We start from the raw sequence: 26,235 nt of genomic DNA on the forward strand, positions 1-26,235 counted from the left end.
TATATATGTTAGTTTTTAGAATAATTTAATTTTTAAAGATTTTTATCTTGAAAACGTAATTTTAAAAGGCATTAAAGAGAAACCTTCTCCGTTCGTAATTTAGTTTTTGACATTTAAATCATTATAGAAACTGTTAAACTAATTATATCCTAATTTTAAAATCAAATAAAATTTAAGTATAGACTGTACTTTTTGCAAAATTATATTTTAAATATCGATAAAATATGATATAACAGTAAAATTAAAATTTCGCAGGCCGAAAGCGATTAGTCGTAAAATTTTGCAGGCCAAAAGCACCCGTCTTTAGTTCGTTTTAAAAAATGGTTTTTGAAACAAAAATTTAAAAAAAAATAAATATTCCAAAAACCAACATATGTCATTAACGTGACAACCAATAAAAACTTTTATATATACAGTACTTTATGCAAAATTTTATTTTGAATATCGGTAAAATATGGTCTTACGCTGACTTTATACACGGGAATTTCATCGCCGACTCCCCGCCGTTTTTTTGCAGGACGAATCTTTTGGCAACTCTTTAAACGTTATATTCTTTGTGTTTTAGTATATCAATTTTTATACATTAACACGGGCAACAACCAATAACATATTTATGGATAGTCTTCAGTGTAAAAAATGAAAAATTAAAGCTCTATTTTCTTCAAATATTGTTTGGAAAGGCGGCACTATTTGGCAAAGTACGAGATATCATTATGCATTGTCCTCCATCACCTAAAAGTGCGTGCTTTCAAAATTAGTTTTTTATAGGTTTTAGTTTGTAAAATTAGAAAATTGACACGGCAAAAGAAAGATAACATGTTCTTGCACATTTTTATTAAAAAAAAATATTAATTTACTGCTTATTTTGCTTCAAATACTGTCTAAAAAACTGTATATAACTACGCAAAAATAAAATTTCTCGCGGTAATTAAAATGCAAAATCCCCGCTGTTTTGAAAAAAAAATTTTGGCCGAAGTGTCTTGGCCGAAATGTCCGGGGGCCGAAGTGTCTGGCATTCGTCTGGACTGTTTATGAGTATTGAGTAGGCTATGACAAAAACTGATAAAAGCATACATAGTCATACATTCTAAAATAATATATATATATATATATATATATATATATATATATATATATATATATCGGTTTACAGGTCTATTACTTGTTCAAGTAAATTAAAGATTAATTTTGTCATTTATCCAACGCATTAACGAATTGTTCATTGTACTTCTTTTTGTTATTGTTTTAATCTGTCAAAAAAAAGACATTAAAAAAACTTACATTCGTTAAAGTTTTTGTATTCTTCACTTATTTCTAAAAAAAGCTTTTCACAAACAATTTCAACAATCGTATTCATTTAAAATTAAACTTAATTCTTTTTGAAATTGATATAAATTTCCAACAAAAAATTTCCCCTAAGTAAGTTTCGACAGGGCTTATGACTTAAAACTATTTTAAAACTATTTAGTAAATAAGAGGATAACCTAAATTATTTTTACTTTCAGTGTAAATAGAAAATATATATTCACAACTAATGCGACAGAAAGAAATGACAAAATCAATTTAATGATTTAAAAAATACCATATATATTATGGATTACATAAATAGTTTAAGTATTCTCCAAAGGTGGGCACTAAACCGTTAATGCGTTAATCTTTAATTAACGAAGTTAAATTTTTCGATAAAATTTAACTTTTAAGTTAACTTTAAAAATCGTTAACGGACCTGTTAACTTTTGTTAAATTGTGCTTCCATTAAATTAAGTCCGTTAATTTAATATTTTTACAAGTTTACCATGGTAATATAAAAGTTTATATGTTTTATTTTGCCGTTTATTGGGTTTAATCGTTTCAATTTTAAACGATGTATGACACGATGTATGACAGTTACTGTACTATGTAACGAATTATCACTTAACGAAGTTACTTTCTCGGTTAACTGTGCCCACCTACGTCTATGGCATGGTCACCAAAAGTAAATCAATACAAAAGTAAACAGATTATATAACAATAATACATTTTTTGATGTTTACCTTTTTAATTAAAAATTTTGCTTGGTAATAAAAACTTCGACAATAAAACTAATATCTAATTTTTGTAGGCTACAAGTTTAAGTTTAAAATTAGTTTGGATTTAGTAAAAGGAATAATATAATTAAGAACATACAATATCATATAGAATATCAATTAGCCAGTTGTATTAGTAACTTAATTGCCGCGTGAATAATAATTTTTAATTAGCAATTTTATTAGTTAGCTAAATTAGTATAATGAAAGGTTTTGTTGCTATTTTTAATTATTTTTTATAATTTTCGCAAACAAAGATGTCGTTCGTGCACAAATTCTGTGTTTAATTTTTTTTCTTTAGTCGGGTCAACGTATTTGAGTCGTGGGGAAACCCCATCTACGTCACAAACAACAACACGTTCGCATTTTCCATCCTTGACAAGTTCATCCAATTTTTTGTCAATCTTGGCAATAAAAGTCATCATTTCGTCAGGTCCCTCGACAACATCATACTTCAAGTTGAACAATAATAAACCCCCAACGCGTAACAAATCTAACAGCATTTTAATATGACCAGCTTCCAGGTGGTTTGAAAAAAACGCATGAACTGTTATAATCACATCAAACTGTTGCTTTGGAAGAGAGTTATCTCCGTCAGGCGTAAGAATTTCTCTGTGCAATTTGTTGTACACATTTTCTAACTTGCGAGCTTCGCTAAGCATACCTTGTGAGCCATCAACACCTTCTATATTTCCAGTGAAACCAGCTTTGCGCATATGTTGACCCACTCTACCAGTACCACAGCATACATCCAAAATTGAACAACTTTTGTCCAAATGTTTGTCCAGATCAACTTGCTTAGACAGAAGATTTACTAGGTGTTGTATTGGTTTACTTGATGTTCCCATGTGAAAAGTAAACCCAGGACTGATTTTGTCATATACATCAAAAAATTGGCTTCTATTCTCCCATATATTCGACAGGCCAAAGTCTTTAAAAAACTGTTCACTTCCATTCTTTGAGTCAAAGTAAGACATTTTTATGTAGATACAGCCTTAACGTAAACTACCAAAAAAAATTAACCAAAATAAAAACGGCGAACCCAAACTTTTAAATCGCTATTTGCCGCAATACCAAATGTCTTTTTTATTAACCAAAAACAATTTGGAGTTTTTCGAAAATGTATCTGAACTGCCTAGATTACAATTATTAAAAAATACTTTTTTTATAATAGCATTAAAAATTTTATGATTCGGTAAATGTCGAATAATTTTTATGAGCAACTTCTTTACAACCTTACTTTTATTAACGTTTTATGTCTTCTCTAATATAGTGTCTGCTTAGGCACATCGATTCATATGAGATTTTTTTTTTTCAATTTATATGAGAAGTTTTATAGGTAAAATATTTTGTAAAATTTTTCTATCGCTTGAGGCTAATGAATAGGTTGTCTTAAAACACAGAAGTTCTTAAAAACACAAACTAAAATAACTCTTTGTTGTTAATTTGACATAAGGCTGCAATGAATAATACAATTTTCGTCAACGGTGGTTTTCGAAAAAAAAAACAATTATATAGGTCACAAATATTACATTACTACTTTAGCTACGGGCAAACAAAACGATTGGTCAATGATCAACAGGTCTTATCACAAATAACAATTGTTAAAATATTGTTTGATACCATTAAAATAAATTAAATCAAAAAAATTAGTGGCACATTAAAATTTTAGTATTTATAAACAGAAAAAATAAATGTTTTTTAGTAATGTAGTATGATACATTTACAACAATGTTACAATTTTTACATTAAGTTATAATTTTTACAACAGTGTTATATTTTTTTGTAACAATATTGTCTTTCGTGTATAAACTCGATGTTTGTTTGCTTGCCTTGGACTGGGTTAGTGTATTTAAGTCGTGGGGAAACTCCATCTACGTCACAAACGAGAATGCATTTACATTTTCCACTCTTGGCAAGTTCGTCTAATTTTTTGTTAAGCTTGGCAACATACTTCATCATTTCGTCAGGCCCCTCGACAATATCATATTTTATGTTAAACAGTAATAAACCACCAACACGTAAGAATTCAAACAACATCTCTAAATGATCGGCATCAAGATAGTTAGGAAAAAAAGCGTGACCAACAACTACTACGTCATAATTTTGCTTAGGTAAAAAGGTTCGGCCATCCGGTTTCAGAAACTCTGTATACAGTTTGTTGTATACATTTTTTAACTTGGCAGCTTCGTTAATCATACCTTGTGAGCCATCAACACCTTCTATATTTCCAGTAAAACCAGCTTTGCGCAAACACTGACCAACTATGCCAGTACCACAGGCCACGTCCAATATAGAACAATTCTTATCTAAATGTTGATCTATTTCTATCTGCTCTAGCAGAAAACCAATTAATTTTTGAAAAACGGGTAAAACCTTTTGATCCATATGAGTTGAGTACCCAGCACTTATTTTATCAAAAAGAGAAACAACTGCATTTTCATCATTGTCTTTTATTTTTAGCCAATCGGAAAAATCTTTAAAGAAATTTTCACTACCATCTTTCGGGTCGAAATACGACATCTTAATTTTTAGGCTACTTTTATTGTTTTACGCCCTTTCTAAAAGTTAACTTGTTAAAGTGATTTCACCAACAAATATGATGATGTATTAAAAAGGGAAATGGTCTTTTCACCTGACTTAATCAAAAGTCGTGACGGATTTAAAAAATTTAATCACAGCTAACAAAAATTGTTACCTAAATAACAGTCGGTTTTTATAAACAATAGTTGGTTTTAAAGTTTAGCTAGCAGTAAACATTTTCCAACATTTTATAACTGGTATCACTACAAAAGTTTTTTAAAACCGTCCTTAGCTTGGTATAACTTTTTAAAAAATGTTATTGCCAAACCAAAAAGTATTAAAAGTAAGGTTACAAAATTTCATAAAAACGAAAGCAAAAGCTTAAAAGTTTGTAATCTTAACGTGTTTTTAGTAACACTTGATTTGTTTATTTAATAGTTTATTGTGGCTAATAACTTGTTCAAACATTAAAACTGCCAAACACAAAGTAAATATAAATCCTGTGGCTAATACCTTGACTGTTATCATACACAAACTTGTTGTCACCAATATCACAAATGTTTTTATTAAACGCTGATCTTTTATGAGTTAAATATTCATAATGGCCACGAGTCTAATCTCGTTGCAATGCAACATTTAATAAATGGAATTTCACACATTTTAGGTTGACAATATTTTATTAAACACAAACCGCCGAGATAAATAGTTTCAAAAGATAAAAAAATTTTACGATAATTAAAATCTTTAAAAAATTAATGTTTAAATCTAATATTTCAATTTTTCTTCATAAGGTGTTGTTTAAAAATTGCTTTTAACTGACTTGCAACCAAGTCACAATTTTTTGTAACATAGCCGCCTTTCATGAATAAATTCAACTTGACTTTGGTCCCCCTGAATCGGATTTACGTATTTTAGACGTGGTAAGCTCCCTTCACAATCAAATCGACATTCACATTTTCCAGCCTTGACAAGCTCTTCTAACTTCTTGTCAACCTTGGCAACATAGGTCATCATTTCGTCAGGTTCATCAACAATATCATACTTCAAGTTAAATAAGAATAGACCACCAACACGTAAAAATTCAAACAACATTTCTAAATGATCGGCATCAAAATAATTAGGAAAGAATGCGTAAGTAACAATAACTATGTCATACTTTTTCTTGGGTATTTGTGATTTACCATCAAGGGTAAGAACTTCTGTATACAATTTGTTGTAGATATATTCTAACTTGGTAGCTTCGTTAATCATACCTTGTGAGCCATCAACACCTTCTATAATTTCAGTAAAACCAGCTTTTCGCAAACACTGGCCGACTATACCAGTACCACAGGCCACATCTAAGATCGAACAATTTTTATCTAAATGTGGATCTATTTCTATATGCCCTAGTAGAAGGCTTAAAAGTTTTTGATAAACATTTAAACACTTTTGTCCATGTGTAATGGATAACCAGAACTTATTTTATCAAAAACAGAAATAACTAAATTTGTATCATTTTCTTTGACGTTTTTTAAATCTGAAAAATCCTTAAAGAAATTTTTGCTTCCATCTCTTAAGTCAAAATAAGACATTTTTACGTTTCGAATATTTGTGTTATTTCAAACGCCTTTAATTTTCTTGATGGAAGAAAATTTGTAAATGATGCATTGCCAAAAAATAGATCGTTTCTTTATCTTGCTTGAACAATTTCCGAAATGTTCTCGAATTACCTTTGGCAATTTAATATAGTATTAGCTAAGTATTATTGCCTAAATATTAACTAGCTCTATGACTTTTACTTTTAAAAAAGAAAAAAACGTTAGCATCTTAATCAAGAACGCTTGGTTAAAGAACGCTTGGTTAATCATCTTAATCAAGAACGCAGGATCTATGAAGGAAAGCCAAATGCTTTTGGTTCATCCAATTATCGCCATTCTTGGCGTCAAAAAAAATTCCACTGCGAATTCAAAAGATATCAAAAAAAAACCTTCAAAATTTATTTAAGAAACGTATTTTCTGGTATACATGATTTTTAATCCCGATTTAAAATAAATTGTTGCTATTGTTCAAACATCTTAACTGTCAAAGACAAAATACATTTAATCACCGCGGCGAATACCTTGACCGTTATTATATACAAACTAGTTGTTACCAATATCACAAGTTTCTTTATTAAACACTGAACCTTTTATTAAATAAATATTCAATGATAGTCACAAGTATAATATCGTTGCAATGCAACATTTACTAATATATTTCACACAAACTTGTTATGACAAATTTTATTTAACATTAACCGCCGTGATAAATAGTTTTAATAGATGAAAAATTTATTGGTTTATTAAAATCTTCTAAAAATTAATGTAAAGATTTATTGAAATGATTTTTGCTGGTATAGTGTATTTTAAAAATTGCTGTCAACTGACTTGCAACCAGGTCACAATTTTTTGTAACATAGCTGTCTTTCATGCATGAATTCAACTTGGTTTTGCTCCCCTTTAACTGGATTTACGTATTTCAGACGTGGTGCGATCCCATCACAATCAAATCGACATTCACATTTTCCAGCCTTGACAAGTTCTTCCAACCGTTTGTCAACCTTGGCAACAAAAGCCATCGTTTCATCTTGTCCATCGACAATATCGTACTTTAAGTTAAACAACAATAAACCACCATCACGTAAATATTCAAACAACATTTCTATGTGTTCAGCTTCGAGATAATTTGGAAAGAATGCATAGGTGACATTTACTATGTCATATTTTTCCTTGGGTATTTGTGATTTAGCATCAGGACTAAGAATTTCTGTATACAGTTTGTTGTACACATTCTGTAACTTGGTAGCTTCGTCAATCATACCTTGTGAGCCATCAACACCTTCTATATTTCCAGTAAAACCAGCTTTGCGCAAACACAGACCGACTACACCAGTGCCACAGGCCACATCCAAAATCGAACAATTCTTGTCCAAATTTTCATCAAGTTCTATTTGCTCTAGTAAGAGGCTTAAAAGTTTTTGATGAACATTGGAAAACTTTTGGTTCACATGCATTTGGTAACCAGAACTTATTTTATTAAAAACAGAAATAACTGAATTTGTATCGTTTTCTTTGATGTTTTCCAAACCTGAAAAATCTTTGAAGAAATTCTCGCTACCATTTTTTAAGTCAAAATAAGACATTTTTAGATTTCAGATATTCGTATTATTTCTAACCTTTCAAACTTATACTGACGAAAGAAATTTAGCCAACATATGTTGCACTGCCAAAAGAGAAACTGTTTCCTTATCCTGTTCGAAAAATTTGCAGTTCTCGAGTTTCCTATGGCTGCAAAATAATCTGTTGTACGATTTTAAGCATGATAAAAGAAAGAAACATTTCCATCTTACTTAAAAACGCTGCGATATGCAATTATTAAAATTCGAACCTAGCATCTAATAAAGCAAAGCCAAATGTTTTAACCATTAAAATATCATTATTATTTTGTATTGTCAACTTTTTTACTGGTTAAAATTTTCCAAAACATATTTGTTTTTTGCGAACCTATTCGACGTTTGATTGACGTTCCATTATTGGGGTTTAGATATTATAACCTACGTCATAATCAAATACACGTTTGCATTTTCCATCCTTGACAAGCTCTTCCATCTTTTTGTTAATCTTCGCAACATCATTTCGTCAAAAGATTGACCGTAGGGCAGGCCCTGAACTATAATTACTATCAAAACAACACGACGGGACATTTTGAGTACACCAATTATTTTTAAATACACATTTTTGAAGTAAATTATACTTTATATCTTTTAATAAAAAACTAGCTAACTAAAATATCGTCACTTTTCAAATTAAAAATGTCCAAAATATTATTAAAAATTTGACCGAAATAGTATTTTTTTAATACGATGTTAGAAAATATTTTAAACAATTTTCGGCTTTAAAAATTTTTAGAAAAACGTATTTAAATGCAAAGCAAAACACTTTTAAAATTTTAAGATATTATCTTTGCCCATTTTAAAGTGCCTGTGAACAGAATATATTCTATACAAGCTTAATTACGCATACAAACCTAACCCCTCTGCTATTATTATAAATCAATCAAAATTAGATAACGAATTTCATGGGTGATTAGGTTAGGTAAATAAACCTAATTCGTGCGATTTTGCGGCTTAAACTCAACAGTTTGGTGAAAATACATTATAACAGCTAGTGATTTAAAATGTCTTACTTTGATCCTAAAGATGGAAAAGACAATTTTCTTAAAGATTTCGCAACTGTGAGAAAGATAAAAGATGGCGACGTTACATCAGTGATTTCCCTGTTTGATAAACTTAGTTCAGCATTTAATTTACATATGACAATATTGAATAACCACATTCAGCAGAATTTAATAACTATGTTAAGCAAACAATTACATCTTGAAGAAAATTTGGACAAGAAATGCTCGATTTTGGATGTATGTTGTGGTACTGGTCTGATGGGGCAATGTTTGCGCAAAGCTGGTTTTACTGGAAATATAGAAGGTGTTGATGGCTCACAAGGTATGCTCAACGAAGCTGCCAAGCTGAAGAATGTATACAATAAACTGTATACAGAAATTCTTAGTCCGGATCAAATATCGTCTTTGCCTAAAAATTGTTATGACGTTGTAATTGCCAGTTATTCATTCTTCCCTGGCTACCTGGATGCTGATCACATTGAAATGTTGTTTCAATTCTTAAGTGTTGGTGGTTTATTTTTGTTTAACTTAAATTACGATATCGTTAATGGACCTGACAAGATGATGACCTATGTAAAGAAGATCGAAAAGAAATTGAATGAGCTTGTCAAAGATAAAAGATGCAAGCTTATTGTTGTCTGTGACGTAGATGGGATCTCCCCACGAGTAAAGTATGTGGATCCTTGCATAGAAAACGAAAATTTTGTCCACGAAAGGCAACATTGTTTTAAAAAGTTATAAACTAATTTCACGTGTATGTTTTGTTGTAATCATATTCTAATTTTGTAGCTTTGTTAAACATGCCTTGTAAGTTTTTTTAACAAAATAAAGCAACAATTTTCAACAAGTTTAATCATTTTTTATAGTTAAACTGTTTACCTTATGTCCAGTCAATATTACTACTGAGGTATTATTAGTAAAAAAACGCACAACAATTTCTTGATAAATAACCATGTCGTGAAATGTAAAACCAGCAGGAAAGGGAAACATATCTTTTAAAACATATGCGTTAGACTTCGACAGTACACTACAACAAAAAGCTAATATAAGTGTAGTTGCTGTTTACCAAACAAAACATTCATTCTTTTTTATAATAACGGTTAAGGATAACGGTCGTATATTTATTTCGACTTTGCTAGTTGAAGTGCTTAGTTAAAAACCTATTAGTTAGCATAAAATACGTTACCTTAAGATTTGGATAATTTATTTTACTTTCGGCTTGGCATTAAAATATATTTTTTCGTAAAATTTTTCAGAACTGCAGAGTGTTTAAAATAATTAGTATTAACTGTAGAAAATGTCTTACTCTGATGAGAAAAATGGAAGCAATGCATTTTTTAAGGACTTTTTTGAACTTTTGACTGTACGAGATAACGATATCTTAGTAAGCAAACTTTTTGATAAACTAAGTTCGGGATACGATTTGCACATGGAGGAAGCTAACTTTCCTATTCTAAAAAACTTGGTCGGTCTTCTTTTAAAACAAGTAGAACTTGATGAAAATTTGGACAAGAATTGTTCGATTTTAGATGTGGCCTGTGGTACTGGTATAATTGGTCTTTGTTTGCGAAAAGCTGGTTTTACTGGAAATATAGAAGGTGTTGATGGCTCACAAGGTATGCTGAACAAAGCGGCAAAGTTGGAGAAGGTATACGACAAGCTGTACACAGAAGTGCTTTCGCCAGAAAAGACTACATTATTGCCGAAGCAAAACTACGATGTGGTAATTGCTGGCCATGCATTTTTTCCTAGCTATCTCGATGCCGATCATTTAGAAATGTTGTTTGAATATCTACGTGTTGGTGGTCTATTCTTATTTAACTTGAAGTATGATGTTGTCGAGGGACCTGACGAAATGATGGCCTATGTTGCCAAGATTAATAAAAAGTTAGAGGAGCTTGTCAAGGCTGAAAAATGCAAACGTCTTTTTGGTTGTGACGTAGATGGGGTTTCCCCTCGACTGAAATTTGTCAACCCAATAAAGAAAAAAGAATCACACGTCGAATATGTTCACGAATCACAACTATGTTTTCAAAAATTGTAATGAAAATAAAAATTGTTGCATGTAAATAGTATCTCATCACATTTGTAAATTAAAAGGGTAATTTAAATTCTTTATTTGTTGGTGTACAATAACAAACGTATTTCATTGTCAAGAATACTTGGCTTCAGATATGAAGCAATGAGTTGTTTTAAAAACCTTAACTGATTTCATCTTGTAGCGATATTAAGTAAAATTTTAACAATTTTTCCCGCCAAGCCTAATGCTGTTTAGTTTTTTTCTAATTCATGCTAATTTATTTCGAATTTATAACAAAATATTTTATCGAAATTGAATTTTTGCTTTTATTAGTAATCTATACGCACTTCATATTGCTAAGGAGATTACATTTTTTTCTTGACCATTTTTAATCTGCCCTAAATCAGTCACGATATTTGGCGAGATTTTTGGCGAGATCACAGCACCGTATGTTTTAGTGAAATTACTGTCGCCAGTATAAGTTCAAATCATTTTAAATGAAACTAGAACTACAAATGTCTTATTTTGATCCAAATGATGGAAGTGACAAATTTTTTAGAGATTTTTCCGATACTAAAAAAGTAAAAGAAAATGATACAAATTCAGTTATTTCTATTTTTGATAAAATAAGTTCTGGATACTTGTTACATATGGACCAAAATGTATTACCCATTAATCAAAAATTAGTCAGTCTTCTACTAAAACAAATAGAATTTGATGAAACACTAGACAAAAATTGCTCCATTTTAGATATATGCTGTGGTACTGGTATAGTTGGTCAGTGTTTGCGCAAAGCTGGTTTTATTGGAAATATAGAAGGTGTTGATGGCTCACAAGGTATGCTCAACGAAGCGGCAAAGTTAGGAAACGTGTACAACAAACTGTATACAGAAGTTCTTACCCCTGATGGTAACACACAAATACCCAAGGAAAAGTTTGACGTAGTAATTGTTGCTTATGCATTCTTTCCTAATTATCTCGATGCTGATCACTTAGAAATGTTGTTTAAATATCTACGTGTTGGTGGTCTATTCTTGTTCAACTTGAAGTACGATATTTTCGATAAACCTGACAAAATAATGACTTATGTTGCCAAGATTGATAAAAAGTTAAAGGACCTTGTCAGAGATGGAAAATGCGAATGTCTTGTTAATTCTGACGTAGATGGGGTTTCTCCACGTCTGAAATACGTCAATCCAATAAGACCGGAACAAAATCAAGTTGATTTCGTGCACGAAAGAAAACATTGTTACAAAAAATTATAATATGTCGAAAAACTTACTGACACTTATTTTTAAAATGCACCTCATTAAATAGAATCGCAAACCTAGGAATTATGTTTGGCCTGAAACATTTATACGACAGTTTATGTTAAGTTATTTAATAATATTTCGTGACCAACAAGTTACACGAGATTTAATCACAAATGTTGCTTTGCAGCAAATAAAACATAAGTGACCCTCCTGTGACCTTTAGGAATACTTTTATGTAAAATAGTTGGCTGATTATTAAAACGAATTGTCATAGTGTTTTTGAAAAAAATAGGTTAAGATATATAGCCCCGGGTATTATACTTACTTTGCCTTAGATAATTAGGATGTTTATACGATCCGCTAAGCATAATTATACATCTAAAAAAGCTATGTTTTAAAAAAACTGAAAAAAAATTCGTAAAGTTCAAGTGCGTATAATGAACAAATGAGCACCGAATAAAATTTTACGTAATAAACATTAATAATTTAATACAACAAAAGTTGGTAAACTTAGTATAGGAACAAGTTATACAGGCCAGATATTTGGACAAAATAAGTTTAATTATTGACATACGCTGTGGGCTGTAGTACTGTTTTAATAGGTCAATGTTCGCGTAAGGCTGAATTTACTGAAAATATAAAAGATGTTGATGGCTCACAAGGTAACAAAGTGTACTAAACGAAGCGGCGAACTTAGAAAATGTTTAAAACAATTTATAACCGAAATTCTTTAGCCTGATGATTCATCACTAAATAAGCGAGACGCTATAATTGTTTTAAAACTTTTTAATCCAATTCACATATATGTTAAGAACTAAACATTCGTTTGGCGCTGTTTATTAAATTAAAATCAATTTTTGAATTGATTATGTAAGTACGTAAGGAAATTAAAATAGGAAAACTATCTCAGAAGTAGGAAGTAAAACGTGACTGTTAATGTGTTCTATTTTTTATTAATTAACTTGTTTAATTCAGGTTTGAATGAATTAAAAACAAATTATTACTTTTTGTTAAGGGAATTTATTATTAACTCATTTTAAAAGGGCAGTAAATTAGTTTAGATGGGCATTTCTTGCATGGCCAATAAAGCGTGGAAGAATAATTTGTGGAATTTAAATAAATAAGAAAAGCTAAATGATCTTACTAAGTATTTATTAATTATGTAAAAGCGTAAAAGTTTATAGCATGTGCACCTAAACAGTTGATTTGGCAATACTGTATATAGTTTTTAATTTGTAACCAACAGTTTAAGTTTGCCTTTAAACTTAAAAAATAACTAGATGACATTTTTTCTTGTCTAGTGCTTATAGGTTACAATATGGTTGTGCAATCATTTACCATTTTTATTATGTAAACAGCAGTCTAAGTTCTCGTCAAAAGTGAACGGTTTAAACGAAGTCAACTGAAAGTCGTAAGCGTCGTTGAAATGTCGTATTTTGACCCAACCAAAGGTAGTGACAACTTTTTTAAAGATTTCTCAAACGTCAAAAATGTAGAAGATGGTGATTGTAAATCAGTTATTTCACTGTTCGATAAAATAAGTCCTGGTTATGATATCCACATGAATCCAATTAACACGATTTTACAGCAAGAATTGGTCAACTTACTATTGGAACGAATTAAACTTGAAGAAAATTTAGATCAGAATTGTTCGATTTTGGATGTAGCCTGTGGTACTGGTATAGCTGGTCAGTGCTTGCGCAAATCTGGCTTTACTGGAAATATAGAAGGTGTTTATAGCTCACAAGGTATGATTAACCAAGCTGCCAAGCTAAAAAATGTTTACGACAAGCTGTATACTGAAATTCTAACGCCGTATGGTTATACTTCCTTGCCAAAACAAAACTATGACGTAGTAATTGTAAGTCATGCTTTTTACCCGAATTATTTAAAGTAAAACCAACTTTTCGCAAACACTGGCCGACTATACCAGTACCACAGGCCACATCTAAGATCGAACAATTTTTATCTAAACGTGGATCTATTTCTATCTGCCCTAGTAGAAGGCTTAAAAGTTTTTGATAAACATTTAAACACTTTTGTCCATGTGTAATGGATAACCAGAACTTATTTTATCAAAAACAGAAATAACTGAATTTGTATCATTTTCTTTGACGTTTTTTAAATCTGAAAAATCCTTAAAGAAATTTTTGCTTCCATCTCTTAAGTCAAAATAAGACATTTTTACGTTTCGAATATTTGTGTTATTTCAAACGCCTTTAATTTTCTTGATGGAAGAAAATTTGTAAATGATGCATTGCCAAAAAATAGATCGTTTCCTTATCTTGCTTGAACAATTTCCGAAATGTTCTCGAATTACCTTTGGCAATTTAATATAGTATTAGCTAAGTATTATTGCCTAAATATTAACTAGCTCTATAACTTTTACTTTTAAAAAAGAAAAAAACGTTAGCATCTTAATCAAGAACGCTTGGTTAAAGAACGCTTGGTTAATCATCTTAATCAAGAACGCAGGATCTAATGAAGGAAAGCCAAATGCTTTTGGTTCATCCAATTATCGCCATTCTTGGCGTCAAAAAAAATTCCACTGCGAATTCAAAAGATATCAAAAAAAAACCTTCAAAATTTATTTAAGAAACGTATTTTCTGGTATACATGATTTTTAATCCCGATTTAAAATAAATTGTTGCTATTGTTCAAACATCTTAACTGTCAAAGACAAAATACATTTAATCTCCGCGGCGAATACCTTGACCGTTATTATATACAAACTAGTTGTTACCAATATCACAAGTTTCTTTATTAAACACTGAACCTCTTATTAAATAAATATTCAATGATAGTCACAAGTATAATATCGTTGCAATGCAACATTTACTAATATATTTCACACAAACTTGTTATGACAAATTTTATTTAACATTAACCGCCGTGATAAATAGTTTTAATAGATGAAAAATTTATTGGTTTATTAAAATCTTCTAAAAATTAATGTAAAGATTTATTGAAGTGATTTTTGCTGGTATAGTGTATTTTAAAAATTGCTGTCAACTGACTTGCAACCAGGTCACAATTTTTTGTAACATAGCTGTCTTTCATGCATGAATTCAACTTGGTTTTGCTCCCCTTTAACTGGATTTAAGTATTTCAGACGTGGTGCGATCCCATCACAATCAAATCGACATTCACATTTTCCAGCCTTGACAAGTTCTTCCAACCGTTTGTCAACCTTGGCAACAAAAGCCATCGTTTCATCTTGTCCATCGACAATATCGTACTTTAAGTTAAACAACAATAAACCACCATCACGTAAATATTCAAACAACATTTCTATGTGTTCAGCTTCGAGATAATTTGGAAAGAATGCATAGGTGACATTTACTATGTCATATTTTTCCTTGGGTATTTGTGATTTAGCATCAGGACTAAGAATTTCTGTATACAGTTTGTTGTACACATTCTGTAACTTGGTAGCTTCGTCAATCATACCTTGTGAGCCATCAACACCTTCTATATTTCCAGTAAAACCAGCTTTGCGCAAACACAGACCGACTACACCAGTGCCACAGGCCACATCCAAAATCGAACAATTCTTGTCCAAATTTTCATCAAGTTCTATTTGCTCTAGTAAGAGGCTTAAAAGTTTTTGATGAACATTGGAAAACTTTTGGTTCACATGCATTTGGTAACCAGAACTTATTTTATTAAAAACAGAAATAACTGAATTTGTATCGTTTTCTTTGATGTTTTCCAAACCTGAAAAATCTTTGAAGAAATTCTCGCTACCATTTTTTAAGTCAAAATAAGACATTTTTAGATTTCAGATATTCGTATTATTTCTAACCTTTCAAACTTATACTGACGAAAGAAATTTAGCCAACATATGTTGCACTGCCAAAAGAGAAACTGTTTCCTTATCCTGTTCGAAAAATTTGCAGTTCTCGAGTTTCCTATGGCTGCAAAATAATCTGTTGTACGATTTTAAGCATGATAAAAGAAAGAAACATTTCCATCTTACTTAAAAACGCTGCGATATGCAATTATTAAAATTCGAACCTAGCATCTAATAAAGCAAAGCCAAATGTTTTAACCATTAAAATATCATTATTATTTTGTATTGTCAACTTTTTTACTGGTTAAAATTTTCCAAAACATATTTGTTTTTTGCGAACCTATTCGACGTTTGATTGACGTTCCATTATTGGGGTTTAGATATTATAACCTACGTCATAATCAAATACACGTTTGCATTTTCCATCCTTGACAAGCTCTTCCATCTTTTTGTTAATCTTCGCAACATCATTTCGTCAAAAGATTGACCGTAGGGCAGGCCCTGAACTATAATTACTATCAAAACAACACGACGGGACATTTTGAGTACACCAATTATTTTTAAATACACATTTTTGAAGTAAATTATACTTTATATCTTTTAATAAAAAACTAGCTAACTAAAATATCGTCACTTTTCAAATTAAAAATGTCCAAAATATTATTAAAAATTTGACCGAAATAGTATTTTTTTAATACGATGTTAGAAAATATTTTAAACAATTTTCGGCTTTAAAAATTTTTAGAAAAACGTATTTAAATGCAAAGCAAAACACTTTTAAAATTTTAAGATATTATCTTTGCCCATTTTAAAGTGCCTGTGAACAGAATATATTCTATACAAGCTTAATTACGCATACAAACCTAACCCCTCTGCTATTATTATAAATCAATCAAAATTAGATAACGAATTTCATGGGTGATTAGGTTAGGTAAATAAACCTAATTCGTGCGATTTTGCGGCTTAAACTCAACAGTTTGGTGAAAATACATTATAACAGCTAGTGATTTAAAATGTCTTACTTTGATCCTAAAGATGGAAAAGACAATTTTCTTAAAGATTTCGCAACTGTGAGAAAGATAAAAGATGGCGACGTTACATCAGTGATTTCCCTGTTTGATAAACTTAGTTCAGCATTTAATTTACATATGACAATATTGAATAACCACATTCAGCAGAATTTAATAACTATGTTAAGCAAACAATTACATCTTGAAGAAAATTTGGACAAGAAATGCTCGATTTTGGATGTATGTTGTGGTACTGGTCTGATGGGGCAATGTTTGCGCAAAGCTGGTTTTACTGGAAATATAGAAGGTGTTGATGGCTCACAAGGTATGCTCAACGAAGCTGCCAAGCTGAAGAATGTATACAATAAACTGTATACAGAAATTCTTAGTCCGGATCAAATATCGTCTTTGCCTAAAAATTGTTATGACGTTGTAATTGCCAGTTATTCATTCTTCCCTGGCTACCTGGATGCTGATCACATTGAAATGTTGTTTCAATTCTTAAGTGTTGGTGGTTTATTTTTGTTTAACTTAAATTACGATATCGTTAATGGACCTGACAAGATGATGACCTATGTAAAGAAGATCGAAAAGAAATTGAATGAGCTTGTCAAAGATAAAAGATGCAAGCTTATTGTTGTCTGTGACGTAGATGGGATCTCCCCACGAGTAAAGTATGTGGATCCTTGCATAGAAAACGAAAATTTTGTCCACGAAAGGCAACATTGTTTTAAAAAGTTATAAACTAATTTCACGTGTATGTTTTGTTGTAATCATATTCTAATTTTGTAGCTTTGTTAAACATGCCTTGTAAGTTTTTTTAACAAAATAAAGCAACAATTTTCAACAAGTTTAATCATTTTTTATAGTTAAACTGTTTACCTTATGTCCAGTCAATATTACTACTGAGGTATTATTAGTAAAAAAACGCACAACAATTTCTTGATAAATAACCATGTCGTGAAATGTAAAACCAGCAGGAAAGGGAAACATATCTTTTAAAACATATGCGTTAGACTTCGACAGTACACTACAACAAAAAGCTAATATAAGTGTAGTTGCTGTTTACCAAACAAAACATTCATTCTTTTTTATAATAACGGTTAAGGATAACGGTCGTATATTTATTTCGACTTTGCTAGTTGAAGTGCTTAGTTAAAAACCTATTAGTTAGCATAAAATACGTTACCTTAAGATTTGGATAATTTATTTTACTTTCGGCTTGGCATTAAAATATATTTTTTCGTAAAATTTTTCAGAACTGCAGAGTGTTTAAAATAATTAGTATTAACTGTAGAAAATGTCTTACTCTGATGAGAAAAATGGAAGCAATGCATTTTTTAAGGACTTTTTTGAACTTTTGACTGTACGAGATAACGATATCTTAGTAAGCAAACTTTTTGATAAACTAAGTTCGGGATACGATTTGCACATGGAGGAAGCTAACTTTCCTATTCTAAAAAACTTGGTCGGTCTTCTTTTAAAACAAGTAGAACTTGATGAAAATTTGGACAAGAATTGTTCGATTTTAGATGTGGCCTGTGGTACTGGTATAATTGGTCTTTGTTTGCGAAAAGCTGGTTTTACTGGAAATATAGAAGGTGTTGATGGCTCACAAGGTATGCTGAACAAAGCGGCAAAGTTGGAGAAGGTATACGACAAGCTGTACACAGAAGTGCTTTCGCCAGAAAAGACTACATTATTGCCGAAGCAAAACTACGATGTGGTAATTGCTGGCCATGCATTTTTTCCTAGCTATCTCGATGCCGATCATTTAGAAATGTTGTTTGAATATCTACGTGTTGGTGGTCTATTCTTATTTAACTTGAAGTATGATGTTGTCGAGGGACCTGACGAAATGATGGCCTATGTTGCCAAGATTAATAAAAAGTTAGAGGAGCTTGTCAAGGCTGAAAAATGCAAACGTCTTTTTGGTTGTGACGTAGATGGGGTTTCCCCTCGACTGAAATTTGTCAACCCAATAAAGAAAAAAGAATCACACGTCGAATATGTTCACGAATCACAACTATGTTTTCAAAAATTGTAATGAAAATAAAAATTGTTGCATGTAAATAGTATCTCATCACATTTGTTAATTAAAAGGGTAATTTAAATTCTTTATTTGTTGGTGTACAATAACAAACGTATTTCATTGTCAAGAATACTTGGCTTCAGATATGAAGCAATGAGTTGTTTTAAAAACCTTAACTGATTTCATCTTGTAGCGATATTAAGTAAAATTTTAACAATTTTTCCCGCCAAGCCTAATGCTGTTTAGTTTTTTTCTAATTCATGCTAATTTATTTCGAATTTATAACAAAATATTTTATCGAAATTGAATTTTTGCTTTTATTAGTAATCTATACGCACTTCATATTGCTAAGGAGATTACATTTTTTTCTTGACCATTTTTAATCTGCCCTAAATCAGTCACGATATTTGGCGAGATTTTTGGCGAGATCACAGCACCGTATGTTTTAGTGAAATTACTGTCGCCAGTATAAGTTCAAATCATTTTAAATGAAACTAGAACTACAAATGTCTTATTTTGATCCAAATGATGGAAGTGACAAATTTTTTAGAGATTTTTCCGATACTAAAAAAGTAAAAGAAAATGATACAAATTCAGTTATTTCTATTTTTGATAAAATAAGTTCTGGATACTTGTTACATATGGACCAAAATGTATTACCCATTAATCAAAAATTAGTCAGTCTTCTACTAAAACAAATAGAATTTGATGAAACACTAGACAAAAATTGCTCCATTTTAGATATATGCTGTGGTACTGGTATAGTTGGTCAGTGTTTGCGCAAAGCTGGTTTTATTGGAAATATAGAAGGTGTTGATGGCTCACAAGGTATGCTCAACGAAGCGGCAAAGTTAGGAAACGTGTACAACAAACTGTATACAGAAGTTCTTACCCCTGATGGTAACACACAAATACCCAAGGAAAAGTTTGACGTAGTAATTGTTGCTTATGCATTCTTTCCTAATTATCTCGATGCTGATCACTTAGAAATGTTGTTTAAATATCTACGTGTTGGTGGTCTATTCTTGTTCAACTTGAAGTACGATATTTTCGATAAACCTGACAAAATAATGACTTATGTTGCCAAGATTGATAAAAAGTTAAAGGACCTTGTCAGAGATGGAAAATGCGAATGTCTTGTTAATTCTGACGTAGATGGGGTTTCTCCACGTCTGAAATACGTCAATCCAATAAGACCGGAACAAAATCAAGTTGATTTCGTGCACGAAAGAAAACATTGTTACAAAAAATTATAATTTGTCGAAAAACTTACTGACACTTATTTTTAAAATGCACCTCATTAAATAGAATCGCAAACCTAGGAATTATGTTTGGCCTGAAACATTTATACGACAGTTTATGTTAAGTTATTTAATAATATTTCGTGACCAACAAGTTACACGAGATTTAATCACAAATGTTGCTTTGCAGCAAATAAACCATAAGTGACCCTCCTGTGACCTTTAGGAATACTTTTATGTAAAATAGTTGGCTGATTATTAAATCGAATTGTCATAGTGTTTTTGATTAAAATAGGTTAAGATATATAGCCCCGGGTATTATACTTACTTTGCCTTAGATAATCAAGATGTTTGTACGATCTACTAAGCATAATTATACATCTAAAAAAGGCAAACTATGTTTTAAAAAACTGAAAATTCGTAAAGTTAATAACTTTAAAATTTTCGCAAATGCATATAAAGAACAAATCAGCACCGAATAAAATTTTACGTAATAAACATTAATAATTCAATACAACAAAAGTTGGTAAACTTAGTATAGGAACAAGTTATACAAGCCAGATATTTGGACAAAATTAGTTTAATTATTGACATACGCTGTGGGCTGTAGTACTGTTTTAATAGTGTTCGCGTAAGGCTGATTTTACTGAAAATATGAAAGATGTTGATGGCTCACAATGTAACAAAGTGGGCTTAACGAAGCGGCCAACTTAGAAAATGTTTAAAACAATTTATAACCGAAATTCTTTAGCCTGATGATTCATCACTAAATAAGCGAGACGCTATAATTGTTTTAAAACTTTTTAATCCAATTCACATATATGTTAAGAACTAAACATTCGTTTGGCGCTGTTTATTAAATTAAAATCAATTCTCTGAATTGATTATGTAAGTACGTAAGAGAATTAAAATAGGAAAAATATGGTAGAAGTAGGAAGTAAAACGTGACTGTTAATGTGTTCTATTTCAAACTAACGTCATATGTTTTATTAATTAACTTGTTTAATTCAGGTTTGAATAAATTAAAAACAAATTATTACTTTTTGTTAAGGAAATTTATTATTAACTCATTTTTAAAGAGCAATTAGTTTAGATAGGCATTGCTTGCAAGGCCAGTAAAGCGTGGAAGAATAATTTGTTAAACTTAAATAAATAAGAAAAGCTAAATGATCTTACTAAGTATTTATTAATTATGTGAAAGCGTAAAAGTTTATAGCATGTACAGTTAAACAGTTGATTTGGCAATACTGTATATAGTTTTTAATTTGTAACCAACAATTTAAGTTTGCCTTTAAACTTAAAAAATAACTAGATGACATTTTTTCTTATCTAGTGCTTATAGGTTACAATATGGTTGTGCAATCATTTACCATTTTTATTATGTAAACAGCAGTCTAAGTTCTCGTCAAAAGTGAACGGTTTAAACGAAGTCAACTGAAAGTCGTAAGCGTCGTTGAAATGTCGTATTTTGACCCAACCAAAGGTAGTGACAACTTTTTTAAAGATTTCTCAAACGTCAAAAATGTAGAAGATGGTGATTGTAAATCAGTTATTTCACTGTTCGATAAAATTAGTCCTGGTTATGATATCCACATGAATCCAATTAACACGATTTTACAGCAAGAATTGGTCAACTTACTATTGGAACGAATTAAACTTGAAGAAAATTTAGATCAGAATTGTTCGATTTTGGATGTAGCCTGTGGTACTGGTATAGCTGGTCAGTGCTTGCGCAAATCTGGCTTTACTGGTAATATAGAAGGTGTTGATGGCTCACAAGGTATGATTAACGAAGCTGCAAAGTTAGAAAATGTTTACGACAAGCTGTATACCGAAATTCTAACGCCGTATGGTTCTACTTCCTTGCCAAAACAAAACTATGACGTAGTAATTTTAGGTCATGCTTTTTACCCGAATTATTTAGGTGCTGATCACATGGAAAAATTGTTAGAATTTTTATGTGTTGGTGGTCTACTACTGTTTAACATACAGTATGAGATTGTCGAAAAGCCTAACAAAATGACCGACTACATTAACAGGATTAAACTAAAAATGGAAGAGTTAGTAAATGAAAAAAAATGCGAGCATCTTGTTATTCGTAACTTAGACGGGGTTTCCCCTAGACTGAAATACTTTGGCCCTCTCAATTCAACGCAGAACCCACCAAAAGATGATGATTTTGTTCATGAAGAACAACTTTGTTTTAAAAAATTGTAGAACAAATTTTAAAAGCTGTATTATTGATTACTTTTATATCCTTCCGTCACTTTTTTACACCCGTAACCAAGTTTTACTGTCGGCATCAAGAAATTTTATGTCAATAAAAATTAATGAATTTACACAACTGAGTGGGTCATACTAAAATACGCCCGGGAGGCCCGGGGGGGCGGGATAGGCCCGGGGGGGCGGGATAGGCCCGGGGGGCCGGGATAGTCCCGGGGAGCCCAAGGTGAGTCATAGAGCTTTTTTGGTATTTATTTTAGTTCCGGGGTGTTTATATTAGGCCCAGGGTGGTAATATAAGTCCCGGGTGGTTTATACAAAATTGTATAAGGCCCCAGGTATTTTATACGAGTTTTTATGAGGCCCGGGGTGTTTAAATGAGGCTCGGGATGTTTTATAGAAATTTTTATGATGCCCGGGGTGTTTTATACGAATTTTTATGAGGCCCGGGGTGTTTAAATAAGGCCCGGGGTGTTTTAAACGAGTTTTTATGAGGCCCGGGGTGTTTAAATGAGGCACGGGGACTTTTATACAAATTTTTATAAAACCCGGGGTGTTTAAATAATGCCAGGGGTGTTCGAGTCTATTTAGGCCCAAGGTGTTGATATGGCGGCCGGGGTTTTAATATAAGGCCCGGTGTGTTTTATACGAGTTTATGTAAAGGCCCGCGTTTATATGAGGCTCTATTAGTTGGTTTTAACATCGAAAAAAATTTCAATTTTCAACTTTTATTGAATTAAATCGACCATCAAATTACCATATTTTCAATATTGTCTCGTCTAAACTAAAAAAAAAACACCGAAGCTCTTCGACTGACCCCTCGCCTTACCACCGAAGCTCTTCGACTGACCCCTCGCCTTCCGCACATACCCCAGACCCCCCGGGCCTACCCCGGGCCTCCCGGGCGTATTTTAGTAGGACCGCAACTTGAGTTGTTATGTCGGATCCTCTAAATAATTTATGTGCAATGCAATAAGTGTAACAAGTTCAAATATCGTTAAACTAAACTGCTGGATAGATTAAATAAGTTGTCTGCGCAGTTGCACACTCTGTTGCAAAGACCAAGTTAGTTTTTACTTTTATTTTCTGGGTGCAGGTGGTAACACCAAAAACTAATAAGTGGGTTGTCTGGGCATATGTTGTTTTTTTCCAAATGTTCAGTCTGTAATAACTGTGCAAGTGTGCAGTTTTGTTTGATAAGGTTTATGATATTGTCGAGGGACCTGACGAAATGATGACCTATGTTGCCAAGATTGACAAGAAGTTAAAGAATCGGACTTAATCTACCTGACGAAAATATATATTTGACGGATCAACGGATCGAACGGATTAATGGATCAAGTTTTATTAAATGAATCGAATATATATTAAATAGATATTACATAATTCAAATGCATATTTGACGGATATTTAATTAAACAAAAAGTTTTCATGAATTAAACCCTTACCCTAACCCTCACCTATTCAGATTACCCATTAACACATCCGACCCATTCGATCCTTCTATCCATATAATAGTCAATCAATCCATACGATCCGAAAATATATTCTCGTCAGGTGGATTAAGTTGTAATCGAAGTTAAAGTGGCTTGTCAAGGATGGATTGCAAACGTGTATTTGGTTGTGACGTGGATGGGGTTTCCCCTGGACTAAAATATATATATATAAATTTTAGCTTTAAGGTTATAAAACATGCGATAACTGCAATGTTTGCTTACTAAAAGTGCATGTTTTAAAGTATGTGTGTAACTTTTTTTTTTTCTAAACAGACTATTAATATTATTGCAGCTAAATATTTAAAATGTCTTATTCTAATTCAAACGATGGAAGGAACAAATTTTTTAAAGATTTTTCAGAAAAACTGAACATGAAAGATGATGATTATAAATCTACTACTGAGTTATTTGATAAACTCAGTTCAGGATATGATTTGTACATGGTAGAAATTAACACCCCAGTTCTCGACAAGTTAGTCAGCTTCTTATCCGAACAGATAAAACTTAACAAAAATTTGGTTTGATTTTAGACGTAGCCTGTGGTACAGGTATAGTTGGTCAGTGCTTGCGCAAAGCTGGTTTTACTGGAATTATAGAAGGTGTTGATGGCTCACAAGGTATGATTGACAAAGCTGCCAAGCTACAGAATGTGTACAACAAACTGTATACAGAAATTCTGATGCCCGAAGGTAGTACTTTTATTCAAAAGCAAAGTTATGATGTAGTTGTTGCTGGCTATGCTTTTTTTCCTGGTTGTCTATATGTTGATCACATCGAAATGTTGTTCAACTTATTGCAAGTTGGAGGATTATTTGTGTTCAACCTTAGACATGATTCTAGTAAATCATCCGACAAAATGAAGGCCTACATGGCCGAAATCGACGCAAAATTAGATCAACTTGTTGAAAAGAAAAAATGTCAACGGTTGGCTATTTGTGAAGATAATGATTTATCACAACGAATAAAATTTATCGATGAACCAGAACAATTCACGTAAAATATCTTTGCTTTCAAAAACTATAAAACTTAACTAACTTTTAGATCCATAATGCATGCAAAATTAAAGATCCAGAAAAATGTGGTGATAAAATATTATAAATACAAACTTTGTTTCAACATTGCATAACTTTTTTGTTTCGAGCAACATTTAAAATTTTATAAAACACAGTTGCAAATGAAAGAACAATTTGTTTAGGGTTCAAGTTAAAAGCGATATTAGGTTAAGTAAAATTTAAAAAAAAACTTGTAATACAATTTGGTAATGAACAAACAAAGTCAAGAAGCCAGTGTTAGGCACAGCCAATAACAATGTCCCTAAATAAACAAATCAAATCAAATCTAACTAGTTTATATAACTAAGAGAGAACTTTTTATAGTTCAACGAGTATTCGGTTCAAGTTGCATTTGATCGATTCTAACCAGATAACAACATGGCATTTGTAGCGAATTAATTGATTTTAATTTCGATTTTTAAGAACTGTCCTTAGTTGTTGGTTGTTCACAAGAATAGAAAATTCTGGCTAAATCTTACGGAAATAAACGCTGAATTTAATTAAGTCTAAATCCATGTTTATTGAGTGGCGTCCGTTCAGCAGAACGAAATTGCCTAACTGTTTTTAAAACGAACATTTGCACTTAATAAATAGCAGAAATAAATCGTTGGAAAAATATTTCAATACCAGACAAACGAGGTTAAAGTTCCCATGTAAAAAGAGTTGTTAAATAACCCGCAAATTCGATAAGGAAGTTATAGTTAAAAGCATTGGAATTTATTATTAAAATATGGAGGAAAAATACGTCAAAGCTTGTCAGCAAATAAATAACAATTCCATTTTAAATCAACGTTAAAAACTATTCGTTTATAAAATTAAAAGTTAGCGTATGTGGATTTATCCAAAATAAGCTGCACATTCTCATTGCATACTGCAAAAACAGCTTTAATTTTTATTTTTGTGATTAAACTAGACAGCAAGTTTAGGCCTATCTTAAAGCAGTTTAATAGCATGTTATTGTTAACTATTTTTCTGAACCGATGAAACAGAATGTTGTGCCAAAGATACAAAATGAAATGTATGCTGAAGCGACAAGACGTGATCAAGTTAAAGGGGAAATCCCTATGACGTTACACGTTTGTTGTGACGCATTTCCATAAAAGATCAATATTGCTAGGCTAGATGCTTTATATACAAGTTCAAGGAAGTAATATGTATTCGTTTTAAAGATTATTGGTTTTAAATTCAATGTTTGTAAAGCATAAAAATGCGTACTTAATAAGGCAGTACCAATAGTTAAGGAAATAGACAAATTAATTATTACATTCAAATATATATTTTTTGTTTAATTTTTTGCAGTAAAAATTGAAGCAAGTTTTTAAAATATTTA

At 31.3% G+C, this 26,235-nt stretch overlaps 10 protein-coding genes across 10 annotated transcripts; 5 read left to right on the forward strand and 5 right to left on the reverse strand.

Moving 5' to 3' along the window:
* Positions 1–2,302: 2,302 nt before the first annotated feature.
* On the reverse strand, positions 2,303–3,043 carry LOC145752707 (methyltransferase-like protein 27). The gene has a single exon (XM_082569029.1). It carries the CDS (start codon positions 3,041–3,043, stop codon positions 2,303–2,305), a length of 741 nt encoding a protein of 246 aa, XP_082425155.1.
* A 796-nt stretch (positions 3,044–3,839) lies between these two features.
* Positions 3,840–4,454, reverse strand: LOC145752708 (methyltransferase-like protein 27). Its single transcript, XM_082569030.1, has one exon. It carries the CDS (start codon positions 4,452–4,454, stop codon positions 3,840–3,842), a length of 615 nt encoding a protein of 204 aa, XP_082425156.1.
* Positions 4,455–5,420: 966 nt separating this feature from the next.
* Positions 5,421–6,163, reverse strand: LOC145752711 (uncharacterized). The gene is made up of 2 exons (XM_082569036.1): positions 6,019–6,163; positions 5,421–5,977 (listed from the first exon to the last, which is right to left on the reverse strand). The coding sequence occupies exons 1-2, from the start codon at positions 6,161–6,163 to the stop codon at positions 5,421–5,423; spliced, it is 702 nt and encodes a 233-aa protein (XP_082425162.1).
* Positions 6,164–7,008: 845 nt separating this feature from the next.
* Positions 7,009–7,752, reverse strand: LOC145752712 (demethylmenaquinone methyltransferase-like). The gene has a single exon (XM_082569037.1). It carries the CDS (start codon positions 7,750–7,752, stop codon positions 7,009–7,011), a length of 744 nt encoding a protein of 247 aa, XP_082425163.1.
* Positions 7,753–11,293: 3,541 nt separating this feature from the next.
* On the forward strand, positions 11,294–12,071 carry LOC145752713 (demethylmenaquinone methyltransferase-like). The gene has a single exon (XM_082569038.1). The coding sequence runs from the start codon at positions 11,304–11,306 to the stop codon at positions 12,069–12,071; it is 768 nt and encodes a 255-aa protein (XP_082425164.1). The 5' UTR covers positions 11,294–11,303.
* Positions 12,072–13,485: 1,414 nt separating this feature from the next.
* On the forward strand, positions 13,486–13,956 carry LOC145752714 (uncharacterized). The gene has a single exon (XM_082569039.1). The coding sequence runs from the start codon at positions 13,486–13,488 to the stop codon at positions 13,954–13,956; it is 471 nt and encodes a 156-aa protein (XP_082425165.1).
* A 1,131-nt stretch (positions 13,957–15,087) lies between these two features.
* LOC145752716 (demethylmenaquinone methyltransferase-like) lies at positions 15,088–15,831 on the reverse strand. Its single transcript, XM_082569040.1, has one exon. It carries the CDS (start codon positions 15,829–15,831, stop codon positions 15,088–15,090), a length of 744 nt encoding a protein of 247 aa, XP_082425166.1.
* Positions 15,832–19,400: 3,569 nt separating this feature from the next.
* On the forward strand, positions 19,401–20,150 carry LOC145752720 (demethylmenaquinone methyltransferase-like). The gene has a single exon (XM_082569046.1). It carries the CDS (start codon positions 19,401–19,403, stop codon positions 20,148–20,150), a length of 750 nt encoding a protein of 249 aa, XP_082425172.1.
* Positions 20,151–21,472: 1,322 nt separating this feature from the next.
* LOC145753075 (uncharacterized) lies at positions 21,473–22,468 on the forward strand. Its single transcript, XM_082569466.1, has one exon. It carries the CDS (start codon positions 21,594–21,596, stop codon positions 22,350–22,352), a length of 759 nt encoding a protein of 252 aa, XP_082425592.1. The 5' UTR covers positions 21,473–21,593; the 3' UTR covers positions 22,353–22,468.
* A 1,690-nt stretch (positions 22,469–24,158) lies between these two features.
* LOC145752722 (uncharacterized) lies at positions 24,159–24,850 on the forward strand. The gene is made up of 2 exons (XM_082569048.1): positions 24,159–24,273; positions 24,384–24,850. The coding sequence occupies exons 1-2, from the start codon at positions 24,159–24,161 to the stop codon at positions 24,848–24,850; spliced, it is 582 nt and encodes a 193-aa protein (XP_082425174.1).
* The last annotated feature ends 1,385 nt before the right edge of the window (positions 24,851–26,235 follow it).

This window comes from Corella eumyota, chromosome 5 (genome assembly GCF_963082875.1).
Source record: "Corella eumyota chromosome 5, kaCorEumy4.1, whole genome shotgun sequence".
Lineage (NCBI taxonomy): Eukaryota > Metazoa > Chordata > Ascidiacea > Phlebobranchia > Corellidae > Corella > Corella eumyota.